General features: G+C 39.4%; 1 protein-coding gene across 4 annotated transcripts in view; it reads right to left on the minus strand.

Annotated features, from left to right (window-relative positions):
- Positions 1 to 22,263, minus strand: part of garnl3 (GTPase activating Rap/RanGAP domain like 3) — a 78,788-nt gene that overhangs the window by 55,348 nt on the left and 1,177 nt on the right. The window contains exon 1 of one of the 4 annotated variants that reach the window (XM_016275211.1): positions 11,242 to 11,548. The exons of 2 other annotated variants lie outside the window; for them this stretch is intronic. In XM_016275211.1, the coding sequence (XP_016130697.1) occupies positions 11,242 to 11,273 (32 nt within the window). In that variant the 5' untranslated portion in view covers positions 11,274 to 11,548. Of the gene's footprint in view, positions 1 to 5,996; positions 6,359 to 11,241; positions 11,549 to 22,263 lie in introns of those variants that run through there. One more of the 4 variants, XM_016275208.1, reaches the window with a different exon arrangement.

Below are 22,263 nucleotides of genomic sequence, written 5' to 3' on the forward strand. Positions count from 1 at the left end.
TGCAGCCAATGAGCTTACTGCCTTGCATTTATATGGCTGGCTAGCATTCACTTGAGATTCCTGCAGCGCGCTTTCAGAGTTCTCTGAAATCCTCCACCTTCCCCAGCTCCACCTGTATAGATCTGCTACGCGGTTATTTTATATGTTATTTGTGCAGCAGTAGTATGTCTTAAATACTCATGACACCTTATCGCCATATGCATTGGCAGTAGCAAGTTCCTGTACTTGCTTGCAGCAGCAGCAATAATCTACAACTACAGCAATAACCAACAGCAGCAGCGCAGATCTATTTCGCCAAGACCAAATACATTAACATTGTTATATCCACACCTTATCGCCATATGCATTGGCAGTAGCAAGTTCCTGTACTTGCTTGCAGCAGCAGAAATACTCTAAAACTACAGCAATAACCAACAGCAGCAGCGTAGCAGATCTGTTCCGCCAATACCAAATACATTAACATTGTCATATCCATCACCATGCTAAAATGTTCCGGGAGTTGTCATGATTGAAATATATTTTATTGTACAAGAAATGTAACTTTAAATGAAAACATATTTTCCTTATGCATATAAAATATAATGATTAAAATTAAACAAACAACAATGTTAATGGGGCAAATACAAATCAGAACTACTGGCCTGATCTGGTCTTCACTACTTGAGCCCTGTTCCTGTCTTCCATTGGTTGGACAAACACATAGCCCCGCCCTCAAACTGATACCATTTTTTGAGCCAGTGTTGCTATGTCAGGATGAGATGCTCAAACCAAACAAAAGCATTGTTTTGATGCCACCAACCGACAGTGTCTACTTTTCAGGGGCATCAACCTACGAATGGCTTACTTATAGTTGTCTCTGTATATTAAACTGGGATATGAGAAAGTATTTCAACATTATAAAAATACAAACATCACTTTTAATAATGCTGCTGTTTTAGTCAACAACTTGTGATTCTGGTTAACTCCTTTTTCATAATATTTGCAAACAGACAACATTTCTTCTGACTGAGGTTTAAACAATTTATATGCTGAGCCACATGAACGCTTTCATTTATTATAGCCATTTCACTTCAAGTGCAATGTAAATCGTGCATGTGAGCAAACACATTTCCTCTGTGTTCCTCATTATGTTTCCATTAGTGCAGAATGCAGCTAAGAATGTCTTTACTGACAACAGAAGAGATACTGCGCATGTCATGCATGTATATATCGGGTGCTAAGTTGTAAGCAGGCAGAATCTTCAGACTTTGTTTCCATTTTGTAACAGATTTTTATGGATTTAAATATGGTAAAATGTGCTTAATGGTACTCTTACATGTATTTAAAGCTGAAAGTGTTATAAAAGTTAAAATGTTTAATAAATTAAATACTAAGTTCTGCATGTGCAGATCCCATGTGGGCATGGTTGTAATATGTTTCTGATAACAAGAGTGTGCATGCGTTCTTGGTTTATTTATGTAGCTTTAGAAGTTTAAACATAGAAGCCTCATTTCCTATGCACTTCTGCTATGCATCATGTAATGCTCTCAGACGGGGGGGGACGGGGGGGACGGGGACGGGGGGAGATGTTTAGTTGAAAGATTGGAAAAAAATTAAATGAGATAAAAGGTCAACTTCAGAAATGGCCTCATAATCCTGTCAGAATGACCCACTGGTGAATTACAGTCAGTTACTTGAATCATATCTTATTTGACTAAGAGCATTTAAAGACAAAATGCACAAGTCATTCTGACAAACAAGACAAGGACAGAAAGGAGTGGCTCATTAGACGATTTACTGTGGCACAAGGCCGAAAGAAACCTGCTTCAAATTCAGAAACACTACCCTTGAGGAGAAAACAATTAACACCTGAGGTCATAAAAACATCATAAGATGCAGAATGGCTTATTGTTTTACTCATATCTTCAAACAACCCTTTGATTGTTGCTCATGATTGAAGTTTGTTCACAGTAATCACTCCTGTTATGCATCTGCGATAATTTTGTGATAATAATCTAGCATGATACCATGTTTCCAATGATCCAGAGCTCAATGCCTCAGAAATTTGCAGACCACACATCTCTGATGTCTTGCCACATGACCGAAGAAAAGGTTACAAGTGAAGCTGCCGTAGACAGTCTGACAACGGACGTCTGACAACGCAATCATTAAGAATAAAATTGCCCTCTGAGCTCCAACTTTCTCATTATGCGCCAACCCTGCTGTAGAAATAAACACAGCACTGTTATAACAGATTAAAGGGCTCATATGATGCTTTTTTAAAGATCATTATTTGGTGTATTTGGTGTAACAAAATATGTTGACATGCTTTAATGATCAAAAAACACATTATTTTTCAAATACTGTACATTATTGTAGGTCCTCTATGCCCCGCCTCTCTCAAACGCTTCGTTTTCTTCAAAGTCCCTCCTTCCGACAAGCTCAGTCTGCTCTGATTGGCCAGCTGACCCAGTGCATTGTGATTGGCCGAACACTGCAAGCACTCGTCGGAAATGTAACGCCCCTTACCATAATCACAGCTTCATCTTTAAGCCAACACTGCAGCGGGAAGTCAAAGAACTTGCCTTTGAGAATATGTGTGATTAAAATGGATAACAAAAACAAACACAGTATAGGAGAGAAAGAACAGGACATTGAAATTTTTAATTGAAAAATGAACACACTGCAGGATACACAACTTTTAAGTTATTTTTTTCCCCTGGGTTTGTGGCAATAATTCAGTATCAGGCTGGCCGGAATATGAGACTGTATTTATATGGATGGAAACCTCAAATGTCACAGGTCAAGAGTTCGAAATGGCTTAGGCCAGGGCCGTTTCTAGCCAATTTGACGCCCTAGGCGAAATCCCTATTGCCCCCCCCCCCCCAAAAAAAAGAAAATAAAAAAATATATAATTTTTTTCAACCACCATTTCTTTTTGTGGCTAAGATATTGCACATAATTTACACATAAATCTTAATTTTATTACATTTTGATTTGGATACTATATACTATACTACAACATATTGTTTACTTATGATCAGTGGCTACTTTTTTGTCTTTATCTGTTTTTTGTTAAATTTTTTTGTTGTTGTTTCTTGAAACATTGATTTAAAGTGTCAGTTATTGCATTATTATTTCAGTCAAACCTATAAAACACCTTTGTTACCCCAAACTACATATAAAAGCTTTATCAGTGGCATAAAATGAACCAATGCAGCTACTTAATCATTTGCTACTCGGTAACGCGTTAACTTCCCCTTTAAATAATGTGACGCTCTGCCCTCTATGACGCTGCTCCCATTAAGCGCTGTTGGAAGTGAATGAATTGATTCAGCATTTCGACACCTCCGTAAGGATGCATTTAACTCGACAAAGCGGTCTAATAAAGGATGTATTGATCTCGTGAATTTGCGAATTTAATATACAAATATTTTTAAATTGGATGTTAAAGTTTGTATAGGAATATTACATGACACGCTGATCCTTTAACAATGCATTGGCGCAAAAAAAAAAACGCACACCTTTTGGACAAAACTTTTACACATATGTAAACATTGTGAGATAACTAGTTATAATGGTAATTAAACAAATTTTGCTCACTCAGTATATTTTTTAATTTACAGTTGGGTAAATTTTGTGCACTTTATTTACTGTACCAATATTTTAAATTGGCCTTTGAACTTGGCTTTATTGCATGGCAAAAAAAAGTGTTACCTTGCCAAAGCACTGACAGAGCCCACTGATGTAATGGCGTTGTTGAGCGCTCCAAATGCAAACTTTGCATGCAACAATCAGGCAGCAATTGACAGAACTCTGATCTAGTGGCATACAGGCATCGTCAGATTGACAGTACTCTAGCCCAATAATCTTGGGGGATCCAGTGGGGGCGGCAGTCATATTTCAGGGTGACCGTGCCACTCTTTATCACAACCCTGCTAAAAGTGTCAGTACGTGCGCTCATTGGCGCCCCTTCAGCTGGTGGCCCCCTTGGCGACCGCCTAGCTCACCTATGCCTAGAAACGGCCCTGATTGGCTACATCAGAAATGGATATTATATAATAGCTGCTTTTATGAACATTTTAGCAATGAAAAAATATATTTTTTAAAATATTTTTTACACGGCACCCCTGCTCTCGACAGACGGCACCCCGGTTGGGAAACACTGCTCTAGCCCAATAATGTTGGGGGATCCAGTGGGGGCGGCAGTCATATTTCAGGGTGACCGTGCCACTCTTTATCACAACCCTGCTAAAAGTGTCAGTACGTGCGCTCATTGGCGCCCCTTCAGCTGGTGGCCCCCTTGGCGACCGCCTAGCTCGCCTATGCCTAGAAACGGCCCTGGCTTAGGCTATGTGTTGCATTGTTGTGATGACACATGATCTGTCATCCTGTGCCAAATGGTATTTGTGTGGCTTTGTTTTGTAAAAAAAATAACAATAAAATAAAATAATATTACTGTAAAAATAAAAAATTAAATGTGTGATCCGCTTCTGTTGCTTTAGTTGGGACACGTCAACAGGTGGATTTGTGTCCTGCACTTGTTGGACGGCTACATTGCTCAGTGACATCACGCGCACCTCAAATTACCGCAGATTCGATGCGGTGTTGAGGAACACCTCATGATTGTGGATGCCTCACTGTCACAACGCTTTACAAATACACCATGAACGACTTGGCGACCGCCTAGCTCGCCTATGCCTAGAAACGGCCCTGGCTTAGGCTATGTGTTGCATTGTTGTGATGACACATGATCTGTCATCCTGTGCCAAATGGTATTTGTGTGGCTTTGTTTTGTAAAAAAAATAACAATAAAATAAAATAATATTACTGTAAAAATAAAAAATTAAATGTGTGATCCGCTTCTGTTGCTTTAGTTGGGACACGTCAACAGGTGGATTTGTGTCCTGCACTTGTTGGACGGCTACATTGCTCAGTGACATCACGCGCACCTCAAATTACCGCAGATTCGATGCGGTGTTGAGGAACACCTCATGATTGTGGATGCCTCACTGTCACAACGCTTTACAAATACACCATGAACGAACCGTCTTAAAATGAACACCAAAAACCACCTTTCCTTCATATTTTAATCTGAGAACACATGAGGTTTACTGTGACGCCAGTCGCTGTACAGTGGCGCATGGATGTCCACTCTACCGAGGCATTCGCATGAATAATTTACCTATTTTCCGTACTAGTATATCCCACTACTACACAGTGGGAAAGTAGTGGGATATACTAGTACGGAAAATAGGTAAATTAGCAGGATTGTAAACCTACATAAGACAAAGCTACGGAGGTTTTCTCTTTCTCACCTGAATTTAATCTACTTCAGATGCAAAGATTTGTAGACTCTACAAATATTACTGCGGTGCTGAAGGGAAATAAGAGCGCAGCTTCTCAAAGAGACAGTTAAGCCCCCCAAGAAATATTCTGTAATTTAAACACTCCCGTGTTGTTTTAGACTTCAGAACACAGAGAGAGATGTTAGACAAACTGACAAGCTCAGTCACCACTGACTTTTAAAGCATATGCCCATAAAATAAAAGTGAATGGTGACTGAGACTGTCATTCTGCTTTACATCAACTGACAGAAACAAAGAAAGTCATAAGGGGTTTGTAATGAGGGTGAGTAAATTAGTTTTTGGGTGAAGTGTCCCTTTAAAATTACTAGACGCAACATTATTAAAACACACACACACACAGGCAAACATTTAGGAGAATTAAAATATAAGCTTTGAATGCCAGTTTGTAAAAAGACAAATTAATGATTTATGTTGAAAGTGCTTATTTCCAATATCCGCATCCGATATGTTGATTGATTAGGCTACTCTGGGGAGGGCGCAGCTTGTTGCACGTTCAAATGAGATGCAAGAGTCCATAACCCCCTGATACTGCTGCAATATGACTGTCAGAGTAACCTCCACAAAACAACATCTGGTTTTAAATATCTGAATGTAAATATCAATATCAATATCTAAACGTATAAAATATACAGTAACTGAATGCTTTACCGTTGGTTGAAAGTCAACAGTTTGTTCGCTGCAGGGTCTGCAGCGCTCATGGCCCCATGCGATGTTAATCTCTCCCGCAGTCCAAGTTCTTTTGTCTCTCGCCTTTTTTTCTTAGTCTTCTCTCTCAAAGAGATAGATTAGTAACCATCATAGTCCCTACATGCTGCTCGTGCTGCTGTAGCCCTTCATTGCGTTGCCTTTTTAGTATTGGTAGCTCGTTTCTGCCGGTCTCTTTCTAAATGCACTTGATGGACGCAGTGGTTAGTTTCTTATGGACACACAGGACACACCTCGCGCGTAACTGAACATTCAAGAAGCAGATTCTCTCGGACTGGAGTCCCCTCACGGCCGACCGTGCGCTGTGCTCGTGACCGAGAGAGTCAGATGGGGAGCCTGTTAACAGCATATTCTCTATCTGTCTCTTTATGTGTGTGTGTGTGTGTGTGTGTGTGTGTGTGTCAGTCAGTGTTACGTTGCCAAATCAACAGACCCGAAAACAAAACAAAAAAACGAGAAAATAAAAGACACTAAATTAAAGCTATGAACCAAATAACATAAAAAGCAGCATACTGTAACACTCCAATACCAATTATAAAACGACTCATACATTCATTTGTATATTAAAACAGCATAATAATATAAAAGCGATAAAAGCTTACATAATACAGTTCAGTATAATATATTACATTTTTTCATAAAAATATAAATTCAATTTTTAACAATAATAGTATATTTTATTATGTTTATTGTCTTTAATTACATTTACTGTCTTTGCAACAAATACAACATAATTTTTGCCTTGTAAGGAAACTTATAGTTAAATTAATTAATAGGGTTTTTACTGTGTTTAACAGTGTAGAAATAGACAAGACAGGTTTCTCTCTCTCACTCACTCTCTCTGTCTTATACATACAAAAACACTTGGTGAAATATTTTAATTAGAATATTTAATTGCCTTTGTGGCAAAGTGATTTAAAGGGTGAAAGATTATTATTAATTGAGTGTATTCACTGAAATACTGAGCAGCTTTTTATTAAAACAATTTCCTTCCATGTCTGTTAGTTTTGCTGTCAGCCTCATTTTTTAGGCATTTACACAGCCACTGCCTATGGTGCGTTGAACAGCGCGTAACGCTACCCGAGATCTTCATGCTGTAGAGCCAGACAGCTTCTCATTAAGATGCTCATTTACATTAGAAAGATTCAGGCTTGCATGATTTTTAATAATGCCACAACTGGTGACTGTGACTTACAGCTGCTTCATCATGGCAAAGGAATAACTGTTTGCATCAGCTCTATGCAAACACATTACTTTATGAGGTGAGTTCATGCAAACGAGGATAACCATAATTTCCACTGGAAAAGGCAGAGCATTAGCCATATGTGTTTGCATGCACGTGAGATGTGACTGTGTGCATGTTTAGGCATCTGTCTCCAAGGATGCTGTACACTTTGCATTCACAAAATGAACAGTAACACCATACAATGACAAGAATACCCTCCTCCTGTGTATGTGTTTCTAGACAGTGTTTTTTCCCCCCATATAATCTCATAACCTTCATTCTTCTTCCCGTTGTCCCAGGTCTACCCATAATCCTTCAGTCTAGCACAGAAATGAGGGGCGCAATGAGGTCATTGTTCAGACAATAACCTTTTCTTCTCATTTAATCTCTCTCTCTTGACTCACTGTCTGATGTCACACACTCAGACACATCTCCATGCCTGTTCCGTTCACACCTGCACATGCAGAACATCTAACTCTTTAAATGCTAGACAGTTGGTGAGACAGAGAGAAAGTGAGATTATGAGAGTCTTGAATATATTTAGTAATAGAAGAATCTTGGGATATGTAGTAGGAAGTGGGCGGAGACTAAGTTCAGACTGTTTAATGCTTTTCATCACTATTACTAGCAGAACAGCATGTTATCAGCCAAACTGAGGCATGCAGTATTAGACTCCAACACAAACGTAACATGAGCAGTGTGTATCTGGTATTTAAATCCCTCCCTGATTACATCACAGGTAGTAATGGATGATTAGGAACAGGTAATGATTTTGGAAACCATATTGAGAAAACAATTGGGATGTGTGATTAAAACGTGTGTTTAAATATGAAATTCTGAAACAACTATAAGGAAAACAGTACAATTAATTATTTGACTGGGAAAACCAATCTTATATTTGATAAATGACAATGAAGTACTTTATCCTCTTGGGGTGAAAGACATAAAAAAGCATCGAAAACATGTAAAGTGTTTAAAGAACTGTAATTTTTGCCTGGAAACGGATGAACAGAGGAAACCAAACCATGTACAATTAGATTTGTACATAAAATCAAGCCGAGCGTTCATGTGGTGTTTTTGTGCTGAAGGGTTTGTGTGCAGGTGTGTGTGCAGGCGCTTTTGTGTGTGTTTGTAACCTAAACTCTTTTGTCTTGAGGCTTGTGGGTATTATAGCACCAAATGAAATGTGCGGTTGAGCGCCTTTATTGTCAACATAAGAGTTCAAATTACAGGTGCAGTAATCGCATACAGGTACACACACACACACACACACACACACACACACACACACACTTCACAATACATACATACAAATAACAGACGAATGTTACACAACAGTTAAAACAATTTTTCGACTAAAGTAGCAGACACAGAACACAGATGCTAATGACAATAAACAACAGACAGGTGCACGGAAGTCATATTAGAAGCAGCTAGTGTTTGAAAAATTCAGCACATGATTGCAGGGAGAACAGCAGCGTTCATCTCACATTGGCTCTGCCAGCTGAATAGCACATTAGTCAGGACTGTGTGTGTGTAATTGTGTCATTGTTAAAGTGCTATGCTTTGCATATGTGCTCAGGAAGAGTGAAGCTATGAAATACTGAAGCAGATAAAAGTGTTTGTGTGTGGAAGAGGGGGTGAGTGAGCTGAAGTACAAATCAATCTCCAGAGGAGTGTGGATTATATTCACATGTACAAACTCATTATTCTCATTATTCATGTTTAGTTAGTATACTTCATTAAAACCTTGGGCTCATATAATCAGGAATCATACTTTTCATTCTTTTAAAGGGGTCATATGATGCGATTAAAATTTTTCCTTTCTCTTTGGAGTGTTACAAACTCTTGATGCATAAATAAGATCTGTAAAGTTGCAAAGACTAAAGTCTCAAATCCAAAGAGATATTCTTTATAAAAGTTAAGAGTCAGCTTACAATAATGCACAGTATGTGGAAAATAATGTTTTTTGAATTTTAAACCGCATAAACGCATTTTATTACACCAAATACACAAAATAATGTTATTTTTAGCAACATCATATGACCCCTTTAAGACTCTAAAACATCCATGTAGAATTTAAATGTTTGTTTATTGATAGCAAACGGGAAAATGGCACTTAGTTCCACAACTTTCTGATGTCTGAATTAAACAAATGCACACATGCCCGCCTACATTTACACATTAACAATGCCAATTCGCTATTCAGAAACTTGGCCCGAAACTCACTTTCTAAAGAATGAAACATTAGAAACCTCAGTTTTTCAGACTTTGCAAAGAGGCTGTTGTTGTTATAGACATTAATGTGAGTGCAGCTTGTGAGTAAATGCAAAATTTCACATGCAAAGAGGACATTTACATTGAAGTTTTGCAGGCACATCAACAACAAATTTAATTCTAATAATTTCTGTGTTTAGCCTCAATGGCCACCACAATTTCTGATGAAGAGCAGTGTAGCGAATCAGCTCATGGGGAAATATGAATAATTAACCATAACTAGTTATAATTAACTATTCATATATTAGATCCACTGTAGATATTTAGCTGACCACTCAGGGTCAACTGTCTTGTCAATTCTAAGAACGTTAATTTCCTGGTTAAGGGAAATAACTTTCTTACTGTACAATTCTATAAGCTTGTAACGTAAATCTGCATGATTATTGACTCCGGTTATGAGCAAACAATGAACACGTCAAGTGTGATACAAGTAAGGTTTTATTAACTACATAAACACTTAAACTAGTCTAACATACGACATAAACACATTAAGCCGGTCTAACATACACATACACACACACACACACACAAACAGTTGGTATAGGAAAGGGTTAAAGTTTAACTCAGCATAGAAAGAGGCATAAAGAAGCAGTGTATGGAAATTGTGAGAAAATTAAGCACAAAATTAAATCTTGACGTGTCCCACCACAGGACAAAGAAATATTGATAATCCAACTTTATATTAAAGTTATATCGTTTCTGAAGCTCATTACTAAAAGTTTATTTTAATGTAATATATTAAAATGTTGCATTTACTATATTTAATGACATACTCTATTGTAATTTTGACAGAAATATGACAGAAAGAGTTTACTATGGGAGAATTCTATACTGGAAGCTGAAATTTTAGTGGAAATAAGTAGGCAGCCAGTGTGTGAGGCAGTCATTAAAGAGAAGGTGAAAATTGGTCATAACCAAATTCTAAGTGCTGTTAGCACTCTTTAGCAACATTAACAAAAAAAAAATATTATATGAGCTTGAATAACAGTAGCAGGCTTTGTTAAATTATTAAATTAAGCAGTATTAAATGAGAATGAGTGCGGAATATCAGCCCAGATGTGATCGTACTACAACATAGAACAAAAATTTCCCTCGCTGCATGAAGCAATACAAGCTCAACAGCAAAGCTTCTAGCCAATATTTCTATTGTGCCTCATCAGATATCATATGTGCTACTGCAAGACCCTTGGCAATTACTTTTTCTGTAATGCATTTTGCTTTTTGCTTTTAATAAACCAAAATATATTTTTCCTCAGTTCAATTGTTGTGTATCGACAACATGCAGAAGACTGGTTTGACAAGACCATTACTAATCGCAGGTCTCTCCAAAAGTATCAGATGAATGGGAGAGTACAGCTAGATTCTGATCCCTGATTATTTTTCTTGCTTTGTAACTATCAGACACAGAGCGGATCCAAGTACAGGCCTTAAAAATAAATAAACTTTCTGTAATTGAATTTCTATGTACAAATGTAATTTATATTTGTATTCTTTATAAGATATAGATATAAGACTTGCTCGGCTTCAGTTGAACAAAAATTGTGAATGGGATAATCCAATTTAAAATTAATACAATCAGCAGATTAAATGCATGTTTTTGTGTGCTTGGCTGTCAGCAATTTGAATAACGTACATACCGTAATACAACCGTAGGTAGGTATCCCCCCCCCCCAAATAAAACCTTACCTATTGATGTTCTGATAATTTAAGCAGATCATGGGTGAGTCTCTGACTTCTTCTGGGGGTTGCGGAAAAAAGCTCAAAATGGCAAAGTTGAAATCCTTGCAACTGTAAAGATGTCAATCCTCATTACAACAGAGAGAGAGAGACAAAAAAAAAGAAAATCCTCGATGCTCCTCAACAGGATCCTCGTAATTCAACTGAAAAACCCTTTCACCACTCCTATCATGCATGTTGTGGATTTTTTCCGTAAATATGTGTAGGCCGATAGAATAACTGTCTGGCAGAATATTGCTATGTGAGCTGTGCTGTTTGTTGGAGTATTTGTTGTTGTCTGTGTACCTGAGAACTAGAAACGTGTTGATTGAAAATCCTGTAATATCACTCGACTGATCCTCTGCTTTCCCTCACACACACCTTGGAGAGCAAAGATCGAGTGGGCTCAAAATCACATGAACATATTGTGTGTTTGCTTGCCAAGTACAGACTTAAGCACAGCACGATCTTTTCCCACATAGATCAGCCTTAATGTAAAACACCCTCACAGACATCATGCTATACAAGTTCAGCATTTTGCACTATCAACAAAAATTTGTACAAAGTAGTACAATAAAAGTATCATCAATGCATCCAAATTGATTGGGACCCTTTTTGTTTTGGCAGAAGAAAACGTCTCCAGGTTACGTATGTAACCATGGTTCCCTGAAGGGAACAAGACGCTGTGTCTAAACGCTATGGGAACGCCTTCAGCGTGACCACGCTTTGAATCACATGTGTAATCAGTCCAATGGATGGGCGACGTGACGTAACGACCAGAAAGCTTAAAAGCACGTGCGGTGGAACCGGCGTCAGCTTCTAGGAATGAAGCAAGCACTGACAGGGATGCCGGAAGTATGACCCTGAGACGCAGCGTCTCGTTCCCTTCGGGGAACTATGGTTACATGCGTAACCTGTAGACGTTCCCCTTCAGAAACTTGAGCTGCGCCCACGCCGCCAGACTTACAAATCCCTGCCTAGTGTGGAAGAGCTCAGCTAAAGAGAGAGAACGGAGCTAGGAGTGGTGCAGAAAGCAGGTAGGCACCTAACAAAGTACGCGGGGACATCCCGACCAAAGGCCAACTTCAGAAGGAGTGAGACTTGACCCCCAACGGAGAGGGGAGATCAGAGGACTCGAGGCTATGGAATAGCATCCTGATCCACCGCTTAGCATAAGCTTCTCTGGCCGGAGGGCTCAGCCTCAGCGCACTGCGGAGGAAATGTAAAAACAGGGGGTGTCTGCCCACTGACTGGCCACCAATAGGGGCGCGGTAGGCTGCAATGGCCGCCACGTAGACTTTTAGGGTGGAGTGGGTCAACCCTGCGGAGAGAAGGGCCTGCAGGAACTCCAGAACTGTACCAACTGGGCAGTTGACTGGGTCGAGCAGGCAGTCTCCGCACCAAGAAGTGAAAAGTTTCCACTTCAGGGCATACAGTTTCCTCATTGAGGGAGCTCTGGACTGGAGGATGGTCTCAACCTCGGTTGAGAGACCGGAAGCTACGAGTTGTGCCCCCTCAGAGGCCACTCTCATAACTTCCAGCTCCGGGAGGGGGTGGAATATCGTGCCCTCCACCTGTGAGTGGAGGTCCCTCCTGACGGGAATCTCCCATGGAGAGCCGTCGAGAAGGGAAATCAGGTCCAAGAACCATACTCGGCCCGGCCAGAACGGGGCTACTAATACTCCGTCCCGGCGCACTCTCTCCAGAACTCCTGGGAGCAGAGCGATCGGGGGAAAAGCGTACAGACGAAGCCTCAGCCAAGTCTGCACCATAGCTTCCAGTCCGAGAGGAGCTGGATGAGTCAGAGAGAACCAGAGGGGACAGTGCGATGTCATCTGAGTCACAAACAGGTCCATCAGAGCCTGCCAAAAATCTCCATATCTGCTTCACCACCTCGGTGTGAAGTCTCCATTCCCCGGGCCTCGGCCCCTGCCTCGACATGATGTCTGCTCCCACATTGAGATGCCCAGGAATGTGAACTGCTCTCAGCGAGAGGAGTTTGCTATGGGGCCACACAAGGATCTGGTGTGCCAGCCTGTACAGGGGACGTGAACGCAGACCTCCTTGGTGGTTGATATAAGAGACCACCAATGTGTTGTCGGTGCGCACCAACACATGGCGATCTCTTAGGTCCGGGATAAAGGGTTTCAAAGCTAGAAACATGGGGTTTCCCCTCGGGGAGAACCCCTTGGTCTTGAGCCACCACTGTAGGGGTCTCGTGTACAGCAGGCCAAGAGGTATCACGTTGGATACAGCTGCTATCAGACCCAGCAGTCTCTGAAACTGCTTGACAGTGAGTGACTAGCCTTCACTCACTCTCTTGACTGCCGTGAGGATCGACTCGATCCGAGCAGGTGACAGACGTGCCTGCATCGGGGTCGAATCCCACACCACGTCCAGATAAGTGGTCCTCTGAGCTGGAGAAAGCACACTTTTCTTGGCGCTTAGTCGTACCCTAATTCTCTCATGTGAGCAAGAACAACATCTTGATGTCGAACTGCCATCTGCTCCGATTGAGCTAAAATCAACCAATCGTCGATATAATTGAGTATGCGGATGCCCTGGAGTCGCAGGGGAGCCAGAGATGCATCCACACATTTCATGAAAGTGCGGGGTGACAGTGCAAGGCCGAATGGAAAAACCCGGTATTGATAAGCTTCGCCCCCAAAAGCAAACCTCAGGAACTTCCTGAGATGAGGAAGGATGGAGATAAGGAAGTATGCGACTTTTAGATCGATCGTGACAAACCAGTCCTCGGACCTGATCTGAGACACAACTTGTTTGAGTGTGAGCCTCCTGAACTTCAGTTGCATCAACTGACGCAGATCTAAAATGGGACGCAACCCTCCATCCTTCTTCGGAACAATAAAATACCGGCTGTGGAACCCGGATTCTCTTTCGTGAGGAGGGACCACCTCGATGGCCTCCTTCCTCAAGAGAGTGTTTACTTCTTGTTCCATTACCAGAGCCTGCTCTTGACCTACCAGAGTGGGGTAAACCCGTTGAACCGTAGGCGGAGGAGAACCAAACTGGATTCTGTAGCCTCTCTCTAAAGTGCGCAGGACCCATTGAGACACATTTAGCAGTAGTTTCCATGCTGCTAAATAGTCTACTAAGGGAATCAGTCTCTCGAGACTGACCTCTAGTGTAATCAGAGTGGCTAGCTCGGTGCCCTGAAGTGGCGAACCGGAGACCGCTGCGCCCTGGAACACCGGCAGGGTTGGAAGACTGACCTCCTGAGGGCACTGAGGAGAGACGGGCACCGTGTGATGCGGTGTACACCGCTCTTCCCCAGAGGGGCCTGCCCCCCGAGGTCCTGAGCCATAGCATAGCATAGCTGAAGTCTCCTCTTAAAAGTGACGGTCCTCAGACCATCTGCTAGGAAGACTCGACTGATAGAACCAGAGCCTGCTCGGGGCAGGACCCAAGAGGACACGCTTGGCAGTGGCTCCCACACCGCCAGGTGACATACTAAGGGAACCAGTCTCACGAGACTGGCCTCTGGTGCACTTAGAGCGGCTAGCTCGGTGCCCTGAAGCAGCGAACCGGCAGGGGATGGCCATACTAGCTGCTCTACAGACCTCCATGGAGGTAGCGAGCCCCTTAGCACCATTACGTTTCCGGGCGGTATAAACGTATCTTGATTTAAGAATTTTTTTATATTTTGACTAGAAACAAGATAAAAATACTAAGTAAGATAAGCCATTTTTTGCAGTGTAGAAGCCTTCGGTCTGGGAGCGCCACTCTGACTCTAGAGACTGACACACACACAGAGCGCTTGCTGAATGACAGAAAGCTGACACCAGTTCCATCGCACGTGCTTTTAAGCTTCCTGGTCGTTACGTCACCCCACCCGTGACGTCTCGCCCATCCATTGGACTGATTACACATGTGATTCAGAGCGTGGTCACGCTGAAGGCGTTCCCGTAGCGTTTCGACGCAGCTCGAGTTCCTGAACAGGAACAAGGCAAATTCATAGATTCAAACATGCTTATGATAATATGCTAATTGCATGATTCTATAATTTTCTTTGGCATAAATTTGTCTTTAGTGTGATTTTTTTTACTTATTACGTTAGTCATGATATTTTATGTGCCAACACTTAACAAAAACATTTGAAATACTGTATCAGGAAGGATAATATCTGTACATTTTAGTTTAAACAGTACGTTAACCTACACTGTAAACATTAAATAACATGTTAAAACTGTATTATGAGTGACTTTTGTTTTGTTAAAATCGCATGAGAGTTTGAGAGAAACAGTAGCCATCATGACTTACAGTAAAAGAGAATTTCAAAAAGGAAGACTAGGCCTAACAGGGATTAGGCCTGTCAGATCTGTAATAAACGAGGACATGAAAAGAGCAATTCTGACCAGAAAGGGCATGAACCTTTTCCATTCAAACTTGGATGTAGATGATCTGACAAATCAAGACTCTAAATACACACATCTGACTCTGGCCAGCTGTGTCACAAAGGTTAAATCCTTTGATTATGATAAAAAGTGGGGTCATTCCTCATGGTATGTGTCTGACAGGGTGACATTTTCAGAGTCCATTCTATGAACTGTTGGCATTTTAAACCAGATCAGACTGAGGGCAGAGGCTGGGGCTAAGCTCTCCCTGAGGAATAAGAATGTACCAAAGCAAATATTCTTGAAAAAAAAAATACATTAAACAAAATTCTTATGATCAGTGTGATTAACAAATGCACTGATGCACTCTTTAAAAAAAATTTTTTTTAGCAGTTTTTTTATACATGTAGAATGTAAAAATAAGAATGCAGTTGCATGCGCAAAACGTAATAGTAACCATATTAAACCTATGCTCCATGCGCTTTAGAGTATATGACAGGCTGAATCGATTGGTAGCTCAACATCAAAAATTCCTACTACCATTTGTATTGCGCCTCAACGGGTGTCATATATGGTACTGCAAGACCCATGGAAGGTAAATAACACATCATTTACCTTTGTTGTGCCCATTTTCGACTCCCTGCCAAATTATTACCCCCCTCATTGAAATCGCTACCTGACTGCCTAATCCTAATCCTAACCCCTCCCCCACACCTAACCCTAAACCTACCAATACTAGTGGGGTAATAATCTGGCGGGGGTCAGAATTGGGCACAACACCTTTCTTTTGGGAAAAACATAAGCCTTTGGGCAAACCAAAAGAGACATTGGATTTGTTGAAATGGTTTGTATCAACAGCTTGCAGACTACTAGTCTAATCAAAAATATCAACTGACTTTGAGAGAGTACAGCTAAAATGTGTTACCTGGTTCCTTCATCTTAAAATCCAACGTGTTTCATATTTAACCACAGTGTCCTCTAGTGGTTACTTGTGTCTATTGCAGAACCAGACACAGTTGGTAGTTCACCTTGATCTACAAATGTCCTTTAATTAGTTGCATTAAAAAATAATCTTATTCAATTTGTGACAGTCAAGGAAATAATTGATCCAACGGCAGCAAGCTCTGAGTGAGTGACCATCCAATAAAAATAAGGAAGTCTTGTCATGCATAAGAATTACAGAAAATATCCTAAATAAATAAGGCTATACTGATAGTATACATATTTATAATTTGAATATATATATATATTTTTTTAATATATTATTATTATTATTATTATTATTTTTAAGAAATGTCATAAAAGCCAATCCAATGGCTCCTATCACATTCTCTTTTTGGTTAAATTATGTATAATAAATCAAGCTTTTCCATTACCAGAGTTTTAAAACTATGTATCTGAATATTTTTTTTAAAATCATGTGAATATATACTTGTATTAATTATTTGTAGATATAATATCAAAACATGTTGCTATATTAATTAAAACTTGGTTAGAAACAGTAGATCTAGCACCCCTGGCCTATAGCTACAAGATATCCGCAAGCGTTGTAATTTTTCTTTAGAAAAAACAGCAGTGCAGCATTTACATGTCAGTAAACACATAAACAACAAGTGTTCTTTACAATATAATAACATAAAAGGGCCATTATCATTTCCAAATATTTCCTTTAAGTCTCTGTTGAGTCAAATTAAATAGGCCTACATACATATAACACCATGTCAGTGGGAATTACACATTGCTTCAGTGATCCAGTAACTACACTTTGCCTTTCACTCTTTTTTGATAGAAGAACTTCATGTTAACCAATTCAAAGATCCCTTGCCATCCAAACACAAATTTAAGCAACCCACATTGCCAAATTTATGCTACACACACCCAGTGTGAATGCCCTTGTGGTGGGGAGCAACCACCAGTATTTTAAACAGTGGTCCGGCCAAAGGCTAAACTCCAAAAAGCTCCATCCATCATACGCTGGGTGCGTTCCAGGGCTACTATAACGGGAAGAGAGTCTTTCCTAGTGAGGCTTCCTGGAGCGAAAAACACTAATGTGTAGGTATGTGTCTTTAAACCTTAAATGGAAGCATATGTGGGCGCGGAATGAAAGTTTACATAGGGCTGTAATCAGAGCGGGAGTCTTTCTTTTATTCCTCCGCTTGATTTCCATCTATTTTTCTCTGCAAATGAGGAGGTTGTGCTCGTGCACATGCAGACCGCACAGCTGAGAGTGATTAGTGTTAGCTGTAGTGCTAGTATTATCAGATTGGTACAAACTGCAGGGCTGGCTGCGCACGAGCCAAAGAGAGAAAGAGAAAGATGGCTGAAAATAGCAAGAACTGTTCATTCTTCTCTCTAATAGTCTCTTCGCAGGCACAATCCAAATGATTCAAATAAGATTCATGAGATACTGTACAGGTACATGCTCAGGTTACTGCATGAGTTTGTGTTCAGCTGCTCAGTATATACTGTATACATTCACACTCATGAATACACTTATTACTCAGTCTGAGTCACGGAGTGTCATCTCCACCCTAACACTTTAAACAGTGCCATGCATGAACTTTCTCACTCTCATTTCAAAGTTCATCATATATTATTAATTATTTTATACAAATATAAATCAATAACTTATACAATTGTTAATATTAATGCAATATAATACATGATTAATTATATACTTTTATTTAAATTTTTTTAAGTAAAGTGTATTTTGTGCATATGGAGGTTTGTGTTTAACTACTTTAACAGTGATCCTTTGCAGTATTTTCCTGTGGAGAATGTGAACGGTCCACTGTTATTGCTGCCTTTTCATGGCGACTATACAAAGGAAGCAGGTAACACAAAACCAACTGTCAAAACCACAAGAATATATTCATGCTCTTTTCCTCTAGTTAAAAGGAAAAAATGGCTATAAAACACTGCTATACTATCTATGATCACATTATTGGGATCTATTATTGTATATGTTACAGTATGTCTGCTTTGAAATATGATATTTGATTATCTGTTATTATTAATTTTTAATATCATTATTTAGTAATAGTAAGTGAGAATCTGGGGTTGATAATAACATTGGTTTTCAATTTCTTACACTTAATATTTTATTATTATAGTATGTTTAACTATTCATTTTTGAAGGAATGAAAAAGACAAGAATAAACAACAAAGGTATCTTTGTTTCTCGAATTATTTATAATGTGGAGGAAATTAAAGTTCACTTTATAGTTGTTTACAACTAATTCCTGACAGAGGGGCTACAAAAAAACTAGATATAGAGAAAGCAAAATAAATGGTGCATAAAAGAGCACAGAGAGGACCTTGTAAGTAGGAGAGCGAGAGAAAGGAGGACTTTGTAATTAAAGAAGAAATTTCACTACAGAAGGGAAAAAAGGAAACAAACGAGCAAAATAGAAAAGCTGTTACAGACATACCACTAGAACTCCATAATGGACAGCAATTTTTTGTAAACAGCCTTCAACAATTTCATAGCATTTCACCAGACCTTCTATGGAAATAGATGCACAATACTGTGCATGTGTGTTTGTGTGTGGCCTTCAAAACAACTGAATGATCAAGTTATCCTCTGCCACTTGAGAAAAATGTCTTCACGATAAAACAGTACAGAGGAATGGAGTGAAAGCTGTGGGCCTCTCGCCTACACATTGTTAGAGGCTGATGCATTCTCCTCCTCATCAATGTCCTTGTCTGTGCACAATAAGTCTGCCCGAAGGAGTAATTTGTTGCTTGTTTAGGAAGAATGTAATTTGTGGTTTATATGGGAAGAGATTTGTGGAACTTTTATAGAAATAAGGTACATTCCATGGAGCCCATCGAAGATATTAAGCCATTTTGGTCAAACTTTACATGGCGACTATACAAAGGAAGCAGGTAACACAAAACCAACTGTCAAAACCACAAGAATATATTCATGCTCTTTTCCTCTAGTTAAAAGGAAAAAATGGCTATAAAACACTGCTATACTATCTATGATCACATTATTGGGATCTATTATTGTATATGTTACAGTATGTCTGCTTTGAAATATGATATTTGATTATCTGTTATTATTAATTTTTAATATCATTATTTAGTAATAGTAAGTGAGAATCTGGGGTTGATAATAACATTGGTTTTCAATTTCTTACACTTAATATTTTATTATTATAGTATGTTTAACTATTCATTTTTGAAGGAATGAAAAAGACAAGAATAAACAACAAAGGTATCTTTGTTTCTCGAATTATTTATAATGTGGAGGAAATTAAAGTTCCCTTTATAGTTGTTTACAACTAATTCCTGACAGAGGGGCTACAAAAAAAACTAGATATAGAGAAAGCAAAATAAATGGTGCATAAAAGAGCACAGAGAGGACCTTGTAAGTAGGAGAGCGAGAGAAAGGAGGACTTTGTAATTAAAGAAGAAATTTCACTACAGAAGGGAAAAAAGGAAACAAACGAGCAAAATAGAAAAGCTGTTACAGACATACCACTAGAACTCCATAATGGACAGCAATTTTTTGTAAACAGCCTTCAACAATTTCATAGCATTTCACCAGACCTTCTATGGAAATAGATGCACAATACTGTGCATGTGTGTTTGTGTGTGGCCTTCAAAACAACTGAATGATCAAGTTATCCTCTGCCACTTGAGAAAAATGTCTTCACGATAAAACAGTACAGAGGAATGGAGTGAAAGCTGTGGGCCTCTCGCCTACACATTGTTAGAGGCTGATGCATTCTCCTCCTCATCAATGTCCTTGTCTGTGCACAATAAGTCTGCCCGAAGGAGTAATTTGTTGCTTGTTTAGGAAGAATGTAATTTGTGGTTTATATGGGAAGAGATTTGTGGAACTTTTATAGAAATAAGGTACATTCCATGGAGCCCATCGAAGATATTAAGCCATTTTGGTCAAACTTTACAGACTTCATGTTTCTGTCTAAGTAATTACCTGTGAGTGCTTCAAATAATCACAGCTGTGGTGATATTCAGACCAACAGCACTCTTGCTTGTGTGACACTGCTTTTATACAGTAATGGTTCAACATACAATAAGTTAATAATGAGATCATTTTAGTCAGTTTGTCTAATTTTACTCAATGAACTAAAAACGGCAGAATTAGCCTGCTGTGTATCCAAGCAATACTCACTTGATTTGTACCTGAATTAACTGACCTGGTTGAATGAATGGTTCACTGACACAATCTTAAAGACCCTGGCTGTGTCTGAAATCACATACTCCCTGAGTAAGTACTTTTGAATAAGTACTTGTTTCGCAAATGATAAAAAAAAGTGTGTTCTAAAGAGTATGAATGTGTTTTGTATGAATGTAATCTGAACTGATGTACTGCATTCATTGTCATGTGACCTCTCTTGGCATCAGTTGTGTCGCTTTACTTCCATTCACAAATCCTCTCCCCTGGCCTCATGGAATAATAAAGTGTCTATTGGATGCGTATTTTAGAATGGACGTTGTAGGTCATTTGGAACCTTTTGACTGTTGTTTTATGAATACTGTGAATATGGACATGTTATTTTTTTCGCATACTATCCCCCACTGAACTATTCATATTTAGATGCAGCCAGTCACTTGTTCAGTTCATGAATGAATCAGTGTTGTTGAACAAATCAGTTGAGTAAATGATTCAATGACTCATTCAAAAGGCAGTCACTTGTTTTGTTCCTGAATGAATCAGTGACTTGAAGTAATCTGTTTGGATCGAATGATTCAACTATTTACTGATTAAGTCATGCACTTGTCGCCACCTACTGGCGTAGTTATATAACCTGCAGAAATGGTCTCTGAAAAATCTCCACCACAACAGCACAGATTGAAACAAACACGGACAAGTGGAGTAATTAGAGTGCTTCCACAGTTAAATTTGAAGACCAGAACTGACCATGCATATTATATGCCTACTGATCAATTAAAATAACATGGAAAATTATTGTAATGTTGACAATTTCTACTCCACAAAGAGCAAAAAAACCCACAGAATTAGGGAACTTGCATTAGGCTACTGTACATACAGACTCTGTCATTTCAAAAATTACCTAAGATTCAGCATAAATATGCTGTACTGTACATAAAGTATTGTCTCAGCATAACACTGCAGTCTACATCAAGATGGTCCCAACACAGGCTATAGGCCAAAATGGGGTGTGACCTCTCTCTCCATTTTTGACACAGACACACTACAGCTCATGTACTAAACCTCTGATACTTTTGTTGGTGTGTGTGCCACTTATGCACTACCATTATTGCGCATGAGCTTTAACACTGCTATCATTTTATCCCTTCACTTTTATTGAGAGAAATGGGACACTGAAAACACAATCCTCTTGCAAATACAAGAACATCGAGTCGATACTCAAGGTGCACATTTATAGGAAGGAGCCATTCTCCATCATAGCATATAGCTGTCTGAGTACACCTCCTGTTTTGCAGAAAACCCGGATCCCCTCTCAAATGTTCACAGGGAATCCCAATGGAAAAAATTTGTTATTGCTGTTAGAGGCTGATGTCTCAGTGCTTAATGGACCAGGACTCGCTTTAAACTCCCAAGAACCCACAAACCCTGCTACGACAGTATCAGTCAGTCAGTCATTATATATATATATATATATATATATATATATAT

Source organism: Sinocyclocheilus grahami, unplaced genomic scaffold (genome assembly GCF_001515645.1).
Source record: "Sinocyclocheilus grahami isolate Dianchi unplaced genomic scaffold, SAMN03320097.WGS_v1.1 scaffold92.1, whole genome shotgun sequence".
NCBI classification, from domain to species: Eukaryota; Metazoa; Chordata; class Actinopteri; order Cypriniformes; family Cyprinidae; genus Sinocyclocheilus; species Sinocyclocheilus grahami.